At 43.1% G+C, this 19,878-nt stretch overlaps 1 protein-coding gene and 1 non-coding gene across 2 annotated transcripts in view; both read right to left on the reverse strand.

Moving 5' to 3' along the window:
* The window catches only part of LIFR (LIF receptor subunit alpha), a 75,612-nt gene that overhangs the window by 2,647 nt on the left and 53,087 nt on the right, over positions 1-19,878 (reverse strand). The window contains exons 11-19 of the mRNA XM_040495731.1: positions 19,684-19,846; positions 17,457-17,527; positions 13,697-13,910; positions 10,880-11,059; positions 8,017-8,118; positions 7,301-7,468; positions 3,503-3,664; positions 2,246-2,339; positions 311-389 (exon numbers count right to left, since the gene is read on the reverse strand). Of these exons, the coding sequence (XP_040351665.1) occupies positions 311-389; positions 2,246-2,339; positions 3,503-3,664; positions 7,301-7,468; positions 8,017-8,118; positions 10,880-11,059; positions 13,697-13,910; positions 17,457-17,527; positions 19,684-19,846 (1,233 nt within the window). The remainder of the gene's footprint in view (positions 1-310; positions 390-2,245; positions 2,340-3,502; positions 3,665-7,300; positions 7,469-8,016; positions 8,119-10,879; positions 11,060-13,696; positions 13,911-17,456; positions 17,528-19,683; positions 19,847-19,878) is intronic.
* On the reverse strand, positions 16,219-16,414 carry LOC121017083 (U2 spliceosomal RNA). The gene has a single exon (XR_005784619.1). It is a non-coding gene; the product is annotated as a U2 spliceosomal RNA (small nuclear RNA).

The following is a 19,878-nucleotide window of genomic DNA, read 5'->3' on the forward strand; positions in this document are numbered from 1 at the left end:
GGCGTTGCTGGAGGGATTTTTTTCACAGCTGTTTATACAAATTTGTCTCTACTCTTCTGTAGTACCTGCTAGAACAAAGTTACTTTTTTACATATCAATATGTTCCTTGCTATTAATAGCAATGGAAAAAAGAGCAGGGTAAAAACAAGTTAAAATTAATAATTTCAGAAGTTCAGCAGATGTTAAAGCACTGCTCTTTCGCTTGATACATTTTACCTTGAATGATATTTGCACATTAAAAGCTTTTCACAAAAGACTGAAAAAAGGAGGCCAGTACTTCAAAGAGAAACGTAAGAAAATAAAGGGTTACCTCACAGACACTCTTCTGAAACTGTAAAGCTTTACAATTTTCTGGATTTGGAATGTCAGGGTAGAAGGTTTCTTTAATCCTTTAAATAAAGATGATTAAGTACATTTAATAACTGAGATGATCAATTAGACAACAAATAAGTTAGTAAATCACTAGGTTTACTTGGACATTTTATATGATGCTTTAATGAACTTCTGAGATAAAAATGCAAGATCCTTTTTAGTGTGATCATTCATGAATCTTTGTGTACAATGCACTGAGAGGTTCCTCTTTGAAACAGACAAGCGGTACTTCTATTTTAGAACGACAGCATCTTCTGAAAATGGAAAGCAATGAATTGAAATGGTGACTGTACTCCCAAATCATAAGTGAAACAGAGGACCTGCTCGTCTACTCAAACGTCCACAGTGCAAACTAGATTAAGCAGGGCCCATTACTGTGGGAACATATTTGCATCAGGCAGTTCTCCACTGCTCGTAACAGGTTCTGGACTATTAGGGGAAAAGGCTATTAATGTTGAGCAAAAACTAAATGCAAACATAAAGGGTATTTTCTCAGTGCCATATTACATTTATAGCTGTTAAAAGGAAGTTTAGTATTTGAAATTCCTGCAGGAAAAAACAAAACAACTTTGTTAAATGTTAAGTATGAAATGTTCTAGCTTTTAAACTTTCTCATGTTGGGGCGCCTGGGTGGCTCAGTCGGTTAAGCGTCCGACTTTGGCTCAGGTCATGATCTCACGGTCCGTGAGTTTGAGCCCCGCATCGGGCTCTGTGCTGACAGCTCAGAGCTGGAGCCTGCTTCGGATTCTATGTCTCCCTCTCTCTCTGTTCATGCTCTGTCTCTCTCTGTCTCAAAAATAAATAAACATTAAAAAAATAATAATAAAAAAAAATAAACTCTCTCATGTTATCTTTTGTATTAAAATCACTTTTAAAATGTGATTTTTGGTAATGAAAAGATGGTTACCGAAACAGGGTATTCTATAGTTCTAAACTATTACTATGCTAATTTATAAACCGAGATTATTAGAATACATTCTCTTCTCTGTCATGAATGATGGCATTTTTAATGCCAGTGAGGGCTGTCTATGCCTGAACACAGCCATCTGTCCCAAACCCAGCCCAGGACAGTGCCTGCCAGTTGACCATGATGTACTCTCTCACACAGAGTCCCAGCTTACCACCTCACCTCACCTCCTGCCTCTCAAGCTTCACCCAGACACACAGTTCCTCTCACTTTCTCCAGATGACCAAGCTCTTTCCAATGTCTGAGCCCGCACGGGAGCTCTTCTCTCTCCCTGGAACACTCTCTCCTCTCCTTACACTTTGGGACTCCACTCAAATGGAACTCCCATAGGGAAGCCTTGGTTGGCATCTCTAGTGATGTGGTTCCTGTTATTCCCCTCCCGGTGCCCAGTGACTTTCCTAGTACCCACTCATACTTTGTAAGCGTGCATTTACTGGATGATTATGTGTTTAATGTCCACCTTTCCCTACTACGATAGAAGTCTATAAGGATCACGCTTATTTAGTTCACCTCTGTCTCACTCTTCACATGGGAGATGTCATTCATATTTGTTGAATAATGAATAAATGATAGTAGTTTCTAAACAGGTCATCAGGACAAACGTGATCCTAATCATTAATCTTGCATAGAGGTACTGCCCTATTTATGCCTGTAAATATTTTTTAGTATATCTGCTATTACTTAAAATTATTAGTAAATACAGCAGGAAAAAATTTACCTTTCACTTGACTAAAAACCTTTAAATAACATGCCATGTTCTTGCTTACTATTAAATCCAACATTGATTCTGACTAAATCCACATTTTTCACTGACTAGTTTCAGCCAAGTACTTCTCCGTTAACACATAAACTAAACAATCATGCTCTTAAGAACACAACAGCAAGAGTAAATGCAGGTACCATTACCATTCTCGTTTCCGATAGCAAAGAATGCTCGTTACCACTCCCACAATGACCGCCACCGCCACTGGGATGAGGATGGCAATAATTAATCCCACAGCTAAAAAGAGAATATTGGATATATTCACATCACTATTTTTAGCATGAAGTATAGAATAAATTCCTATCAGAAGACATTTAAGTTGATAGATTATTTAAAGGGACGGGGCGCCTGGGTGGCGCAGTCGGTTGAGCGTCCGACTTCAACCAGGTCACGATCTCGCGGTCCGGGAGTTCGAGCCCCGCGTCAGGCTCTGGGCTGATGGCTGATGGCTCAGAGCCTGGAGCCTGTTTCTGATTCTGTGTCTCCCTCTCTCTCTCTGCCCCTCCCCCGTTCATGCTCTGTCTCTGTCCCAGAAATGGATAAACGTTGAAAAAAAAAAAAATTAAAAAAAAAAAAATAAAAAAAATAAAGGGAAAAAAATTTCACTGCTCCAGGGACATTGAAAAACTACTCAAATATGACCTTTAGGCATTTTAATAATGTTTACACTAATACTTAAAATTCTTTAGAGCACAGCTGAGCGCTACTGACCGTTAGATTCTTCTTCCCTGTGTATGGGGCGGGCGAGGAGGCTGTCGTGCACGCTCTAGGAAGTTCCACAGAATCCCTGGGCTTCACCCATGTGATCCCAGGAGCACCCTACAGTTCTGGGATCCGAAAATGTCACCAGACATTGCCAAGTATCCCCCAGGAGGCAAAATCACCCCTGGCTGAGAACTGTATCCTCATGGTGCTTTACTCAGTGTGTGAAGCCCACCTCGGGGCTACAGGACACGCCGTGCCCCGACTCAAGTTCTTTGCCACGGACAGTCAAGACTATCTTCCCCAGTCTCCATCTCAAATTTGTGAATGCTGGGCTTTCCTTTTTTTTTAAGGATATTTCTTTCACCCTTCTCTAGATATGTTAAAAATCACATTTAGAATAGTTAGGGCAAAAAAGGATAAAGTGGGTCACCATTATCTGAATTCAACATGCATTCAGAACTCCAGACTTCAGAGGTATCCTTAATTTCTTAGGTACCCACGAGGAAACAGCTCCAGATAACTGACAAGAATAAATATGAAGCCATCCCCATGGCCTCTTAACACTGCTGGCCACCCACTTTAAACATGCAACACGTGAAATTTTTTAGAAGAGGGTTCCTACAGCGACAAAACTTGCTAGAAGCGTTATGTGCACTCAAGTGTGGAAAGCATCTCAACAGCAGTGATTAACTTACAATTTTCCTTTGTCACCACAAACATGCTCTTCTCTGGGCCCATTCCACCATCTGTATAGGCTCGCAGGACCAGATGGTAACTCGTTTTACCCTGAAGATCGGCAATTCTCAGTGTCTTCTGGGAGAGGTCGGTAATATTCTTAACCTTTATATCAGAACGACCTATTTTTAAAGCGAAGATTATTATTCCTGATCTCTACACCATTTTAAACACCTGGTCATTCATCTCTTGTTCTACCCACATCCCTTTCAAGTGACTGGTTGCTGGTCACCGGGAGGACCAAGGCCTGTGGAATCAGCTAAGTTCTGCCAGTTAGTAGTCGTGGAATCTGGACCTGTTACGTAAACCACTCTGAGCTTGAGTTTCTCTGCCTGTGGAAGTGAAGTTGCCATACATTCCCTAGGACAATCCCAGTGTACAGCCGACAAACAAGAGAAGTCTCTTCTCTTCCTAAGGACATGAGAACACGCCACAACCGCAACTTGCTGGGGAGGGGGACGCGGTGCCTGGGGCTGGTCCTGCCTGAGCTGAGAGAGAGGCTCGAGGGAGGAGAGCCCGCCTCGCTAGAGCACTTGCTCCAAACCACCCGTGGTAGAGGCAGCGCACCAGGGTTGCCAGACGAGTCACTGGCGAGGAAGTCTTGAATCATTTCAAAAGAAGTATGAAGAAGTGTCTAAACCATTATTTTCAAGTTTGAATCAAAATACCGGAAGACAACAGTTTGCAAAACCAAACTGTACTAATTGGCTAACAGCCAAAAAGTAGCAGCTCCCTGCCAGCACCTTCCCCTGCCACCGACAATCACCACACAATCTGCCTCTTTGCGGATTTACTTCCGTATTTTAAAAAGAAACCTCAGACTGGCAGTGCTTTGATTTACAAATCTGATTTGATTTTGATTTATAAATTTGATGTAGACCTTCCGTATGCACGTCCTACAAAGAAGGTGACGCTTTGGTGTTCTCCACACCCCTTCTCCCTCTCATCCCACGTCATTCACACAAACACATCGAAATGTCTGGGAAATCCAGCGTGTACATCACTAGGATCATAGAAACATGAACTCCTGTTAAGACAAATTGCTTGGTCTGCTCATGTTTCCTTTCTTGTTTTACTGTTGTTGTAACTGCGTGTTTTTGCCCTCATCTGCTTAGTGTACCTATTCCTAATTCTTCCCATATCCTCCTGTGAATATTCAACACAATTTTTCACGTGGCCCAACAACAAAATCCCAGTGCCACGACCAGCTCCCCCCAAACCCTTATGTCCCCCGGGGTCCCCTCCCCAGGGTGTCTGCTCCAGACGTGAGGCTTTCCTAGCTCCCACCTTCCTGGACGGGCCTGACCCCTTGCTTCCTCAGGATGATGGGCTCTTCTAGAGCCCCCTGACAAGGGGGCATGGGGGAGGAAAGATCTGCAGCTCTCCAGGTCTGAGAATGCCTTCGTTCTGCTCTCACACGGGCTGGAAGATTGACAGAGTACAGACTTGTAGGTTGAAAGATTTTCAGTCAGTATCACATAGCTGTGCTATCTTCCGGCATCTGGTATACTGTTGAGAAGTCCGAGGCCGCTCTCATTCCTGATGCCTCACACACAAGCCACTTTTCTCTGTTTCTAGGACTTGTTCTTTATCTATCACAGGTGCTCTGGAAATTCATGACGATCTACCTTGGTGTAGATTTTTTTTTTCTATTTATCTGTGTACTTTTACTCTATATAGCCTGGTCTTTCACTTCTGGGAAATGGTCTTATGCTCCTTCTTTGGTAATTTCCTTCTATTTCCCTCTTCTCTCTCGCATGACAGTGCAGGTCTCTGATGCTCCAACTTCCTAATCGTTTTACTCCAAAGTTTTCTCCTCTGCATTCATGTAATTTGGGGAAGAATTTCTCTATTTTCAATTTTCCTCTATCTTCTATTTAATTCTTTAAAATTTTCTTAGATCACATTTTTAATTTTGATGAACCCTTACCTATCTTCTGATTGTTCCTTTTTAGAACATCATGCCCTTTCAATAAATACAGCGCATCTCAACCACACAAGGATAGTTTTAAATTTGTTTCCCTACACTGAACCTGTTTCCTCTCATTTCTTCCGGTTTCTGTCCTCGTGTTAAGAATCTTTCTCAACCATCTGGTTACCCTTGGCTGCTAGTCATGGTTAAGAGTGAGCCTCTGGAAGGTCACTGTGAACTGGTGGCGCTTACTGGTTGGTGGGCATCGCTTATCACTGGTGGGAAATGATCAGGTCAATTTCCAGCCTTTCACTGGGACAGCCCCCCACTATCAGCACCTTTTGTGTCATTCCTCAGGAACCATGTACTTTTTCCAAAGAAAGATCCTCCAATCTCGTCCAAGGAAACAGGCCTAGCTGAAGATGTCCCATTAGCTTCCTATTAGAGGAAGGAGAAGGCAGGGTGCTTCAGACACTGCTTCCTGTCATGTTCCCCTCTCTGGAGGCTCTCTGGCTCAGTTTCTCCAAAGAATAAACCCCTTGTCTTCAGGCAGAGGAGAGAGCACTCATGTTCACTACATGAAGTCAGTGCAGGACTTGGGGGTTCTAACTGCTTCTTGCAGACTTTCAATCACCCTCACTGCTCAGTCCATATCCATCCTCGCCACCTGTCTCCAATCCTGGCCCCTACAATGAGTGAAATTATTTCTCACTGAAGCCTGAACGTCCACCTGGATTTCATGGAGCTCCGCTTTTCTCTAGGTCATGTGCCCCACGCCCATCAGCTCCCAAACATCCACATCCGGTGTACTCTCGCCTGTCCAGTTGCCTTTGTTTTCTTCTTTTAGTGACGAATCCACCACCTCTAAATGGAAGTCCATATGCTAGAATTTTAGCTGATCCAAGTGTAAAATTTCTGAGCATTTAAGAAAAGTTTCACTAGACTCTGGATGCTTGTAGAACTTTGTGTTTAGGATTTTTCTCACTCACAGGCAGTGGAAGGTTCAAGAAATGCAGACCTCAGTGATGTGGGGGAGGTACCCATGGAAGGCAGCTGCTCTGGGAAGTAACCTAGCTAATGCCTGGTCAGCATCTCCATCCAGCACTGTTGTTCTCTACTTGCTGGACAGGCATTAAATAATTAAAATGGCTTCTTTCTGAAGAGAGGTCATTAAGGGAAATGAAAGCTCTCAAACTGAAAAGATGATATGCTTGTGTTATGTGGCTATGGATAGGAATCATCTGACTCCCAACAGAAATATAATTTAGGGAGAAGCCAGAGGTCTGCGCAAACATCTCTGTATTTGTAAATCTGAAAATTCTCTAAGGTCTTTGGACACATGCTTACCAACTGTCGAGGACTGACTGTACTTTTTAGGATCTAATGGAGACACACGTCCCCAGTCAAGTCAATTAAGCTGGCCAGCTCATTAAGGCCCTGGTGAACTGCACGGGTGGCTCTTTGTCACAGAACAGCAGACGCTCCAGAGCCATTCTTTGGGTTCCTGAGCTTTTCTCCTCATTATAATTACAGATGCTATGTAAGATGCTATGTTATGCATCATACAAGACTAGAAAGAGATGGTCTCCCTGCCATATGGGGCTTATTACCAAGGGCTGCAGAATAAATAATTTAAATGAACGGTGGTACATGTCTTTTATCACACACTAAAATCCTAAAATTCTCATATTCATACATTTTCATTTACCTATTTTTCAGACAGTTTTGGAAACAAGTATTAAGTTGCTCAGCAGAATTACTTTTTCTTTTCTTTTTTTTTTGTGGTTAATGAGAACTTCTAGGAAGTACTGTTCTTGCTATACTCACAATCAGGTAATTTACTTACCGGATTCCAAACCCCTGATCTTAGATGTGTCTCTCTCTCCTTTTTCAAAGTAAAATAAATATCCTCTTAAAAAGCCTCTAAGCTCTTCCACAGGAATATCTTCCCATCTTACTAATATTGAATCTGCAGATGTGTCCTCGACAGTAAAATTTGGGGCAACAATTGGAGCTGTAAAAGGGAAAAAGTGGATAGTTAAGGGAGGATTTACTGATACGGAGCAAGACATCAACATTTCATGAAATTTCTATCCTCAAAAATAACTGCATTTGGACTTAGAACCTTATTCTCTACTGAGTCATAAAATTTCAGAAATTCTATCACAAGTGTTTTTCCTGTGAAGCTTATACACTAATAACTAGACACACAGGTGGAACCCAGGACACACACACCCAGGGAAGCGTCCTGGGCCAAGTCTGTAAGCGGTCACTCCAATAGACGGTCTCGAAGCTAATGGTGTTTTAAATGTGTTTAAGTGCAAATTAAGTATCTTTGACATCAAAATGAAGATCTGGTTTTCTCAATGGTGAAATTGTGAAATATAAACATTAGAGAAATGAAGATGAAGTAATCACGATTTTAAATTCATCAAATGAATTATTTTTCCTTCCTTGAGCTAAGTATCTCGATTTAATCTATTTATAGAATCTACTCTTGCAATTGATTTCTATTTCTTCACATTACCTTGAACTCCAAGAAATCTTACCCACGTAACTTACCCAATTCTTCTATATATCCAATTATAGAACGCAGTAACTGATATCCTTGATTTCTGCACCCATACAGAAAAAAATTGTATCTTACACCCGGTCGAAACTGATCTACAGGGTGAACACAATTAATTTTAATAAGTACATGTTACTATGGACATCTATTTTAGAAATATCCAATCTATGCTAACTTATTCTGAAATTTCCAAAGCTGATTTTAAACAGATGTTTTCTTCTTCTAAAACAATACATCTGGAGCCTGGAGCCTGTTTCCGATTCTGTGTCTCCCTCTCTCTCTGCCCCTCCCCCGTTCATGCTCTGTCTCTCTCTGTCCCAAAAATAAATAAAACGTTGAAAAAAAAATTAAAAAAAAAAAAAAATAAAACAATACATCTGTATTTTCAAAATTGACAAAGTGAAAAGTGACCGAAGAAAAATTAAACAAATTCGCTTCTGTTGTAATGAACAGTATTATAATATGACACGACCTTGAAGGGAAAGAACAGTGATCAAAACTTGCATTTTGTTTCTTAAAACCAAGCAATGAAGACTTCTCCCCAGGATCTGGTCCAGGGTCAGTTTACTAGCAAGGCGCAGGTCCCCATCAAGCCCCTGGAAGCCCTTCCCTGGCCAGTGTTCTCTCTCCCTCCTTGCTCCCAAAAGCAGACACTGACATTTCCACCCTCCCTTGATGCTGCAGGGTGGAAGGACCTGGCCATAGAGTCAGCCTCTCTTTGTAGCATTCCCATTCAGTGCCCTTGAGTTATTAACTTCACAAGACATGCAAGAGAAGATTCTTAACTTCAGTTTAAAAAATCCCTTTTAAGATACCTCCTCAATACCATGCAACGTGAGAAATGTTGGGAATGGGCGGACACAGTATGGCCCATGGCCTAGAGAGGCTGGCAGAGTGGTGGGGGGACAGACGAATGGGGTAACCATGACACAATGTGCTAGACCACAGGGGTCTATCATAGGCTGTGGCACCTTCAATGACCAAATGAATTTAAGAATATCACGAAAATCCACCAAGAAGTGACATGTGAACAGGGCCTTAAAGGGCAATCAGGAGCTCACCAGTGGTGGTCTAGGGAGATGATACTGCTTGGGGGGAAATTCTGGTGTGGTGAGAGCACCAGATCTCCAGCTACATGCCCAAGGAACACCAGTGGGTCTACAAGCTCAAAGGAGAGATGGATCAACCTCTACAATCATTCTGCAACTTTTTTCTTTCGAGACAGGTGTACCTGAGGTTATTGTAATCTGCACGCACCCAGCGTTATGTTACAATTATGTGTATCAGTATTCTATAGGGTTCCACCGCCTGAAGAAGAAAAAGAGCCCGAGTGGGGTTCCATGTTTTGAGGTCATAAGATAGAGAGGATAGTGGAGTGAGTACATAAAGGGGACAAGAGAAGTGCCTCCCAGCAACCATATATAATGGAGACAACTCCTGGCCTCCTGAGGCTCAGAACAGCTCTGAATGTGAATCCTGGTGCTATCCCACACCAGTTTTGTGACGTTGGGCCAAGCCACCTACTTCTCGGAGCCTTTGTTCTCTCAACCACACCGCAGGGCCTTTGCTCACCTGCCTTGGCACGGGAGGCTGGCCCTCTCACCCTACAGGTCACACGCTATCCAAGGAGACCCCTTTCCACACCACTGAGCCTGCCCTAGTCCACCCAGTCATTCTCAAAGCCCAAGCGAGAAGGCTGGAAAATGGACGAGAGCTCCGGTGGGGTGTGCCAGGACTGTGGGAGACTCAGGCAGCTCCATGGGGGGAGGAGGGGGCCCAGGAGAGGAGCTGGTATGAGCTGGGCATTCTGATGAGGGAGGTATGCTCTAAGAAAGGATGAAGGGAACCACTGCATATTTCAAGAAGTGGCAAATAATCTCAACTGACTTGGAGTAATCTCGTGGGCGGGACTCATCTTCACCATTTGACAGTGAAAAGGGCAGGCAGGTAGCCCTGGTTCTCTGGGAGATAAGAATCAGCAGCTGCTTGCTCTCCTGAGCCTTGTGCCCATGTGAGGGAGAACCACGGCAACGGAATGACCTCGAGAAGCACCACCACCACTGAGCTACATGTTCCACAATTCCCGAGGGCAAAGGCACAAAACACTCATCAGCCACTCAGAAGGAACAATGATAGTGGAAAGGGGGCTGTAATTACCAAGGATAGGGCTGGCTTAGCCTGCAGGTTACCACACACTCCTCATGGCTGAACTTGAGACTGCTCATATCTAAAGCAGCTCACCTGGTAGGACTCACGGCTCATCAACAGTCAGACACTGGGAACGGCCCCCCAAAACATGCACGCACCATGCCCCTTGCCACACGGGTGCCCCCATGCCCTACACCAGCAGTGATGGCTGCGAGTCCTTTGTTCTCGGCTCTGCCTAACCCCTCAACCTGCACCCTGAGCACACGATGAGTGAGACCATACTACTTAGGGTTCCAGTCTTTTTTCTTCAGGAGCACTTGTCCTTGGTGTTACATATTTGACACAATCTTTGGCGTTAACATTCCACTTTCTAGATGTACTGTAATTTACTCATTCTCCTATTTGCTGTTTGGGTTTTCAATTTTTATGTTTATAAATACCACTGTGGTGAACATTCTTACATGGTATCCGATGTCACTCTGATTATTTCTTGGAATAAATTCTCAGACAAGTAATTACTAGATCAAAAGATATGAACCATTTCACACACATATGGCTACAAAGCACTTTCCAGAAAAGTCACACCAATTCACAGTGGTGGTGGTGGGGGGGGGGCGGGTGGTCACTCATTATACCCAGTCACACCATATACTGCCGTTTAAAAATATATTTTAAGAACTTTCATTAAGAGGCATGAGTTCATCTTACCAGATTCTATTACAGCTTCAGTGCTGTTGGAAGGGACTTTTTTCCAGTCCATGAGGCAGGGCTCGGCCCGAGAGGAGTTACACCACTTAATAACATAGTCACAAGTCATGCTGGGATCGTAATTCCACGTGAGGAGAATTCCATTTCCCATCCCGACAGCCTGCTCTACTTTGAGATCATCTTCAACAAGAAAGAAGTAGGGTTTTAGTTGTATTAAAAACAATAACATACGGTAAATCTCATGAAAACGGGCAGGAGTTAGAAAAATTACTTCACTGTAGAGAAATTTGAAAATAGTGCTCAAACTAGATAAATCTCTAGCAAAGGTTAGAAATGTCGCTCTGTTATTTCTGTTGTGGAACAGTAATTACCGGTATATACAGATAAGCTCAGAAGCTGGAGAAAGTAATAAAGAGCACCCAGGATAGACGGTGACACAGCAGGGCTGGGATGTGAAGGTCAGCGTCAGGAGGGATGGGGCTGAGGGCGTGAGGGCACTAGACAGGTGCAGCAAGGCAGGGGGCAGGCATGCCGGAGGCAGGTGCAGAGCACGAGTGGACAGTCCTAACCTCTCCTCTCCTCGTCCACTACGGACATGAGCCCCATGCCAGCAGGCGGAGGCGTGCGCCTGCAACCCCAGCCCGGGGCACACGGAGCAGGAGCACAGTGACACGCGGTGAATGAGTGGATGGAGCAGACCTGCTCTTCCTTTCAGGCCCATGGTGGGAGTCAGGGCGGCGGGGGGCTGCAGGGGTTTCTGGAGAAGGTGTGAAGAATGGGGAATCTGCTAAAACGCAGTGGGATCAAGAGCTGTGGGACGGAACAGCCAGTGTGGGCAAAGGGAGGGGTGAGATGCAGAGGTTGGTGGGAAGGGGGCCGTGCTGAGGTTCTGTTTCCGCATCCTGCCAGATCCCGGCCCAGGGATAAGGAAGGCCCAAGGTTGGGGGTGAGGATTGGGTAGGTTAGACCGAAATTTCCCACAGTAATGGGAGAAAAGACATAATTTCTGTAACTGATTTATATTCAAGGGTTTAGTAAAAAAGTCAAAGAAAGGCTTTCTGGGAAAAAAAAAAAAATTGTGCTCATAAGGCAATTACTATCTAACAAAAGATAGCAATTTGGTTTAGAATTCAGAAGACTTTGGATTTAACATGTTTGGGCCCAATGTGATTAAAACCCCACAGTGTAATCTTGCTCTGAGGCCCAAGGCCGCCATCTTGAGAAATCCTCAAGGCACACTGATTTCTTCTTAACTCTCTAGGTGCTGATGCTAGACCACTGTTAGTTCCATTAACTGCCACCTTCCGAAGGACACAGGGAAAAGGCAGGAATATAGTTCTTAAATTAAAAGACAACACAGCTATTGCTTATCATTATAAAGCAATGAAATACAGACTCTAAATCAGAAGTGTTGGTGTTCTCTTCTGTGTGTCTCTCTTTCCTTTCCTTTTCGTGCTCACACTGCTACCTGGAGACCTCTCTTTCTGGCGTGTGCTGCTTCCTGGGCTCTGTGTTGTGTGACTCTGAAATGTATGGCGCCTCCCCTAGTCCTTCCTAATTCCCCTGAATTGTTGACTGAAACAAAGCAAAGAACCAGCTAAGTTACAGGCAGTAAGAAACTGCCTCAATCAAGAGTTGAAAAGATACTCAGAGGACCCCAACCGGACCAACTTTTCTTCCTTTAGGAGTGGGTGGGCACAGATAGGAGACCCCATATTGAGGCAGGACAGCAAAGTGGGGGAGCAGGGAATGACCTCAAAGAGGAATCAACCGGGAAAAGAGGCAGAAGTGGCTATTTAAAATTCCCAAGTCTAGAGCTATCAAGGCGGCCAAGAAAGAACGGACACATCATTGGGAATCCATAGTATTCAAAGAAAGGCAGGGGAGTCTGGGTGGCTCAGTCCATTAAGCATCCTCTTGATTTTGGCTCAGGTCACAACCTCATGGTTTGCAAGATCGAGCCCCATGTCAGACTCTGCACTAACAATGTGGAGTCCTCTTCCTCTTCCCCTCTCTCTGCCCCTCTGCCCTTTCTTGCTCTCAAAAAATAAACTTTAGGGGCGCCTGGGTGGCTCAGTTGGTTAAGCGTCCGACTTCGGCTCAGGTCATGATCTCACGGTCCGTGAGTTCGAGCCCCGCGTCGGGCTCTGTGCTCACAGCTCAGAGCCTGGAGCCTGTTTCAGATTCTGTGTCTCTCTCTCTCTCTCTGACCCTCCCCCGTTCATGCTCTGTCTCTCCCTGTCTCAAAAATATATAAATGTTAAAAAATAAGTAAATAAATAAATAAATGAATAAACTTAAAAAAAAAAAGGCATTAAGTTAATTTCAAAACTGCCCCAGTTACTTTTTCAAGCTTATATTGATAATATCTATTATAATATTATAATAAAGATGTTTGTTGGTAAGACATTACCAACAAAGTGGCCACTTAAAATAAAAATTTTGTCCTGGAAGTGTGCAAAACAGCCCAATACAGCATCAGCTCTCATGGTCTTGGAGAGAGAAATGAAAACGGTACTTGAGTAAGTAGTTGAAACATTTCCTATGAAAAGTAATCTACCACCGTAACTCTCCAACATTATGCACTAAAGTAACTGGGTAATTATTTTATCCATCAGTAGATGTTTGGAGTCAACACTAATGACTGATGACTGCCGTCTCTCAATGAATTCGGGACATTAATCTGCTTGTTCCTCCTTTTGCATCAGCAGCAAGAGGGGATAGGAGAAGAAAGCTGACATTATGAGAGCAAACCACCTTTAAGATGCTTCACTCTAATTCCCTGTTCTTATGTACTATGTTATCTTAAGTACTCACCGTTTGGAATTTCCATACTAGCTATTTTAGAAGGTGGCGATGAACCAACAGAATTTTTTGCCACCACGCTGATGATGTAGTCGTTTTTATCAAGTTGTAGTTCTGCCTTATGTTGAGGATCAGGGATCTCAGAAAGGGACTGTGTCTCCTCATCTAGTGAACATGACACATTATAGGAAAGGATTTTCCCATTAGCTTCGTTAATGGGCAAAGGCTATAAAAAACAGAAAAATAAATTCTGTCAAGAAACCTGCAAAAAATGGCTATGTGATGAGGCAGGCCCACCCATCAAGTCTAAACCAGGTACTGCATTAATCACAACAAGGTAACAGTGGAATAGATGAAGCTGTTAACAGTATAAAACACAGATTTAAAAGGCACGAGACCAGGATAAATCAGGAAAGTGATACTGAAGAAAAACTATACTTACCGTAAGCAGTAAGAACACACAGAAATTTAAAAATTAAGTAAATACAAAACAGCACTTAGCCTCATTTTTCAGACGCAAACGAAAAAAGTAGTAAGAGTGACTGCTCTACCCAGCAAAACGTCAAGAATTATGGCATGAGGGACCCCTGGCTGGCTCAGTCAGCGGAGCATGTGACTCCTGACCTCAGGGTTGTGCGTGTAGAGATAAATAAACAAAACTTAAAAAAAATTACTACATCATAGTTTTATGTAAAAAAAAAAATTTTTTTTAATGTTTATTTTTGAGAGAGAGAGAGTGAAAGCTGGGGAGGGGCAGAGAGAGGGAGACACAGCATCTGAAGCAGGCTCCAGGCTCCAAGCTGTCAGCACAGAGCCTGACACGGGGCTCAAACTCACAAACCGTGAGATCATGACCTGAACTGAAGTGGGACGCTTAACCGACTGAGCCACACAGGCGCCCCTGTGGCATCACAGTTTTTAGAAAATATTTACTGTTTTATCAAACCAGTACATGCTCATCACCAGAAAATTTGGAAATTATACAAAAGTTAAAAAAAAAAAACTATAAAATGTTCCCATGTCTATCTCTTAAATACTTTTGCATTTTGATACTTTCTTCAAGTTGTTTTTCTAAGATGTAGATTTTTTAACATTGTTTTAATCATTCTATACAATTTATCTTTTTTTGCCTTTCTATAATATACTTGTCTATAATAAACACACTTTAATGGCTTTATATTTTATGTAGTATTTTTACTAGTTGACCTGAATATTCCTTAAATAAATGAAATTTATGTAGTTTGCAATTTTTCACAATACTAAGATAATAGTTGGTGCACCTTTCAGTGCCACTTTTCATTTTCATAGTTAGGATTAATTCTTTAGTGTGGATTTCTAAAGTAGACTTACTGGGCATGAGGAAACATTCAAACTTCTTTATTTATGGAGCTAAACTGCTTTTCAAAACCACTGCTCCAATTTATATGATGACGCATGGAAGCCTCTAATCCAGACAGACCTTGGTATCAATGTTCTGCTGAAGGGGCACCTGGGTGGCTCAGTCAGTTAAGCGTCCAACCCTTGATCTTGGCTCAGGTCATGATCTCACGCTTTCGTGAGTTCAAGCCCAACGTCAAGCTCTGTGCTGACAGCACGGAACCTGCCTAGGATTCTCGCTCTCCTCTCTCTGTGCCCTCCCCCCCACTTAGACTATGTCTCTCTCTCTCTCTCTCTCTCTCTCTCTCTCTCATTAAAAACAGAAACAACTCTGCTGAAAACACTGCTCCACAACAGGTCCCCAGTGACTCTCCGATGACCTGTTCTACCGTACCCATTATCATCCCAAGATTTGTGGGCTTCATCAGATGATGCTGACTGCTCACTCTTTCGCAGAACCCCCTCCCTCGGCTTCTGCTATGTTATTTCCATCTTCTTCCTGCCCATCTACCCTTCCCACTCTCCTCTGCTGGATCCTCTTCCTTTGCTGGTCCTTTTGTGCTGTTTTCACGTAGGGGTCCGTCCTCGGCCTCTCTGCACCCTGCATGCTCTCCTTGAGTGATCCCAGTTACATGCTACTCAAAGCTGTGTCTTAGCTCCGACTTCTGCCCCGAACTCCAGGCCTTACATCAAACCACCACCTATTAGACTCTGCTTGGATATCCCACTGGCACAGATTTTTAAAAACAGATTTAAAAAATTCAACCCCAAACAACTTAATTTTCCACCCAAATATGCTCGTCCTTGACAAATGGCAGAACCATCAACCTAGTCACCAAAGTTACAATCACTTCAGTATTTTTTAAGCTTCGGTTAAGCATTCGTCTAGTTTGGGGGCGCCTGGGTGGCGCAGTCGGTTAAGCGTCCGACTTCAGCCAGGTCACGATCTCGTGGTCCGTGAGTTCGAGCCCCGCGTCGGGCTCTGGGCTGATGGCTCAGAGCCTGGAGCCTGTTTCCGATTCTGTGTCTCCCTCTCTCTGACCCTCCCCCGTTCATGCTCTGTCTCTTTCTGTCCCAAAAATAAATAAATGTTGAAAAAAAATTAAAAAAAAAAAAAAAGAAAACGATTAAGCATTCGTCTAGTTTGAACAACATTACAGATTTTCTCTATACCTGAAGTAATGGTTCTGCAGTACCAGGCTGATGTGTGAAATGGACAGAGCAAGCTCCTATTCTGTCTTATGATTCCAAAAATCCATGTGTTATATTGTTCTCAGATAGAGGACATATCAGATACTAAACTGTTAAGAACAGATACTACACTTGATCTTAACCAAAAGGCTGAGAAGTGATATACTGAAGTGACTGTATCATCGTTACTATATTATCATGAAATGTGACAGACAGTTGTTGGGTAGCCAGTGGATTTTCTGATCAAGAGTAAGGGTGGCTCAGTCGGGTAAGCGTCCAACTCTTGATTTTGGCTCAGCTCATGATCTCACAGTTCATGAGATCAAGCCCTGTGTCTGGCTCTGCACTGACAGTGGGGAGACTGTTTGGGATCCTCTCTCTCCCTTCCCCTTCTCTCTCTCAAAAATAAATAAACATTTAAAAAAATGAGTAAGAGGGGTCATATACAGCCCACCACAAAGCAACAGAACTTAGAGTGAACTTGCACAAAGACTTACTTCACTCAAAGTTGTACTGACATCAAATTTTTGCAAAAATAGTTTTACTTTCAACAACAGAATTCCCTAGTTAAAGAAATCCAATTATGACTGTTCTTATAATATCTGATGTGGAAAACAATGGTTTTTGATGTCTGCAAATCAGATAAAGAGTATAGCAACAAAAACGGTTGCTCTAGTAGAGAAAAACTGTGGAAACAGAATGCAATTTACACTGTATCTAAAATTTTTACAAAACTTTACAACTTAATTTTCCACCCAAATGCAAAAATTTTAAGTGGCATATAATAATGCAATTTACTTAAGGGAAACAAAGTACACACGAAATATGTAAAAAGTTTCCTATGTGTTCAAGATAAAAAATGTAACACCAACACAACTGAGATTCTAACTTGTGGCTTCTTGAGGTGTTTCTGGCTGAAGTGACAGACGTGGATGGAATTCACGAAATCCTCAGGTCCTTTCCAGTCCTCATGAAATCAAAGTAAAGAACGCTCTGATCCGACAGAGAAGGCCCTCACCACACTGGCCACGGTGATTCAGTAGTGATGAGGGGTCTGGGGGTTTTAGTACCAGGTTAGATTCTCAGCAGTGCTGCAAAGAGCCAGTCTGGGAAATCCAGTCTCCTGGAGAACCCAAGTACCGCACGCAAGTTTAGCATAATATAATCATTTAAATATCTAAGGAAAAAAAAATTGGACATTTACCTTCCAATAGATTATTAAGTTTTTTCCATCAGAACTCCACTCTCTCCAAGTATCTGGTCCCTTTGAAGGAACTAGGAAAGAGATTTAAAAGTTAGCATTCGAAGACATGTACGGCATGTCAGTTGAGACTACCGATAATTGAGACAGTGGCGCTTGAGATTCTTTTCTAGGTTTTTGGAATTCTCCATAAAAATGTGAAGCAGTTCAGTGGCTTCCACTTAGAAGTGAAGGGATGAAACAGCCGAGCTCTCAACGTCTGCAAGACATAAGGCCCCTTCGAGTGGATTAAAATCACCCTTCAGGCCCTACCTGAGGCTCGTGCTGCTCTGGCTCACATCTTCCCACCTCCTGCTGCTCAGGTAGGCTCTGGCCGAGCACGGGCTTCCTGGTGCCCCGCTCCTCCAACGTGTTGAGGACACCTGCCTCAGGCTTCCTGAGCTCTCTGTGACCTCTCTTCCTGTGCGCAGAAGCTCTCCTGCCCTGGTTCCCCGTGTAGCTTGCTACCTCACCTGCTCTAGATCTCAGCTCCAATGTTACCTTAATAGTGAGGTCTTTTCCAGCTACCCTATTTAAAACTGCAACCCCTCTTCCCCCGTCACTTTCTTTCCCTAGTCCCCTTTCTTGGCTGTATTTTTCTCCCAACATACTATGTTTAAAATTTTACTTCTAATCCTCTAGCCTATAAACTCCATGGGCAGAGACTGTTTCATCCACTGCTATATCCCTGGTGACTAGAAAAGTCCCTGACACATGGCGGGTACTCAAGTATTTGTTAAGTGAATTAATGCTGTCATCTTAATGAGGTGTGAATCAAGTGTTTCCTCTTGGCAACAGCAGCTCGTCAACCGAAGGCAAAGGCTCCTGTGGTAGCCAGTCTACAAATGACCAATGACATTGGTCACGCCTCCTGATATGCCTGCCTGTGTGGTCCACTCCTGCACTGTATCAGCATCAGCCTGTGTGACACAAGAGTGCAACAGACACGATGGCTCCTCCCTTCTGAGGCGAGGTCATAAAAGGCATCATGGAGGCACCATGGTCTCTCTCTCCTCACTAAGTCTGGGGGAAGCTAGCTGCCATGTTATGAGGCCACTCGGCAGCACTACGGAGAGGTCTGTGTGGTGAGGACCAGCCACTGAGCGAGCCATCTTTCAAGCAGATTCTCTAGTCCTAGGCAAGCCTGCAGCCCCCACCCACATCCACACTGTGGCCTCATAAGACACTCGAAGCCAGAGATACTCTACTAAGCTGCTTCTGAGTTTCTGACCTAAACTCATCGTGAGAGAATAAATGTTTACTGTTTTAAGCCCCTGAATTTTAGGGTAATTTGTCAGGCAGCAATGAATAACTAACACTCTCCGTCTCTGGATTCATGAATGGGATTCCATTTTGATGATCCAAACCACCTGGACACAATATTGCAAAGCCCCTCTCATCTTTCTAACCTTCCTTCCTGTGGAGAGGCAAAGTCTGGATCAATACCTATCAGTTTGTGTTTTACTGTTCATTAATTTTTTGGAAGAAGTTTTACACGACCCCCCCCCCCCCCGGCAAGTTATCTAGTTTAAATAAAGCTTTTGCTATCTTTTACTGAATGACTCCTGAAAATTATACCTATTTTTACGTTTTTTGTTTTTGATTTTCAAAGCTGACATGTGATTAATCAAGGATAGAATCTCATTCTGTCTTTGGAAATTATCATACTCAGAAAACCAGTCAACTAATTTTGCACCTATTCTGACCTATTTGGTGTACTGCAGAAAGAGTAGTTCAAGACCCGTGGCCCCATCCATTTCTCAGGCCTAGGTCGCAAACAAAAATTCCAACAAATTCTCTTTATCAAGAATTGTCTTCAGCAAACAGAACTGAACAGAATTAAAACAGAATTAAAATTCTAGGAAAAGGAGGAAAAGACTGTGAGCAAAATCACCCCGTAATCTTAGCACAGTTTCCAGTTTGTTTCCTCTGCATCATTTTAGGACAGCTGCAATCATCCGGCAGACAGACCTAGAGTTTCCCACACAACACGGGCCAAGTAACTGTCCACACTATCCCAAACCTTAGAGCCACCGTTTAAAATGTCTGGATGACATTTTACGAGCAGATACTATATAATTACACAATTCAAGTGTTCTCCTTTTACTCATTTGGTGACATTAAAAAAAAAAAGTTGTAAAATTTCAGGATCCCTAGTGATATTTAGCCATAAATCATTTAGTTAACTTACTGGCTTCTGTGGTTAAATATTTTTTTTCATTGCTCCATTTGCTCCATTTCCAGAAAGTTTCAGCAGAACAGCGAATCCGGAAAGTATATACAGTATATGGGTTTAACTGGTCCACAGCTACAAGATAACTTGAATTTTCTACTCCTCTGACCGTGACATTCCGCTATTAGAGAGCAAATAAATATGCAAATGTAT

The sequence above is a fragment of the Herpailurus yagouaroundi genome, unplaced genomic scaffold (assembly GCF_014898765.1).
Source record: "Herpailurus yagouaroundi ecotype Mexico unplaced genomic scaffold, PumYag 29, whole genome shotgun sequence".
Taxonomy (NCBI): Eukaryota; Metazoa; Chordata; class Mammalia; order Carnivora; family Felidae; genus Herpailurus; species Herpailurus yagouaroundi.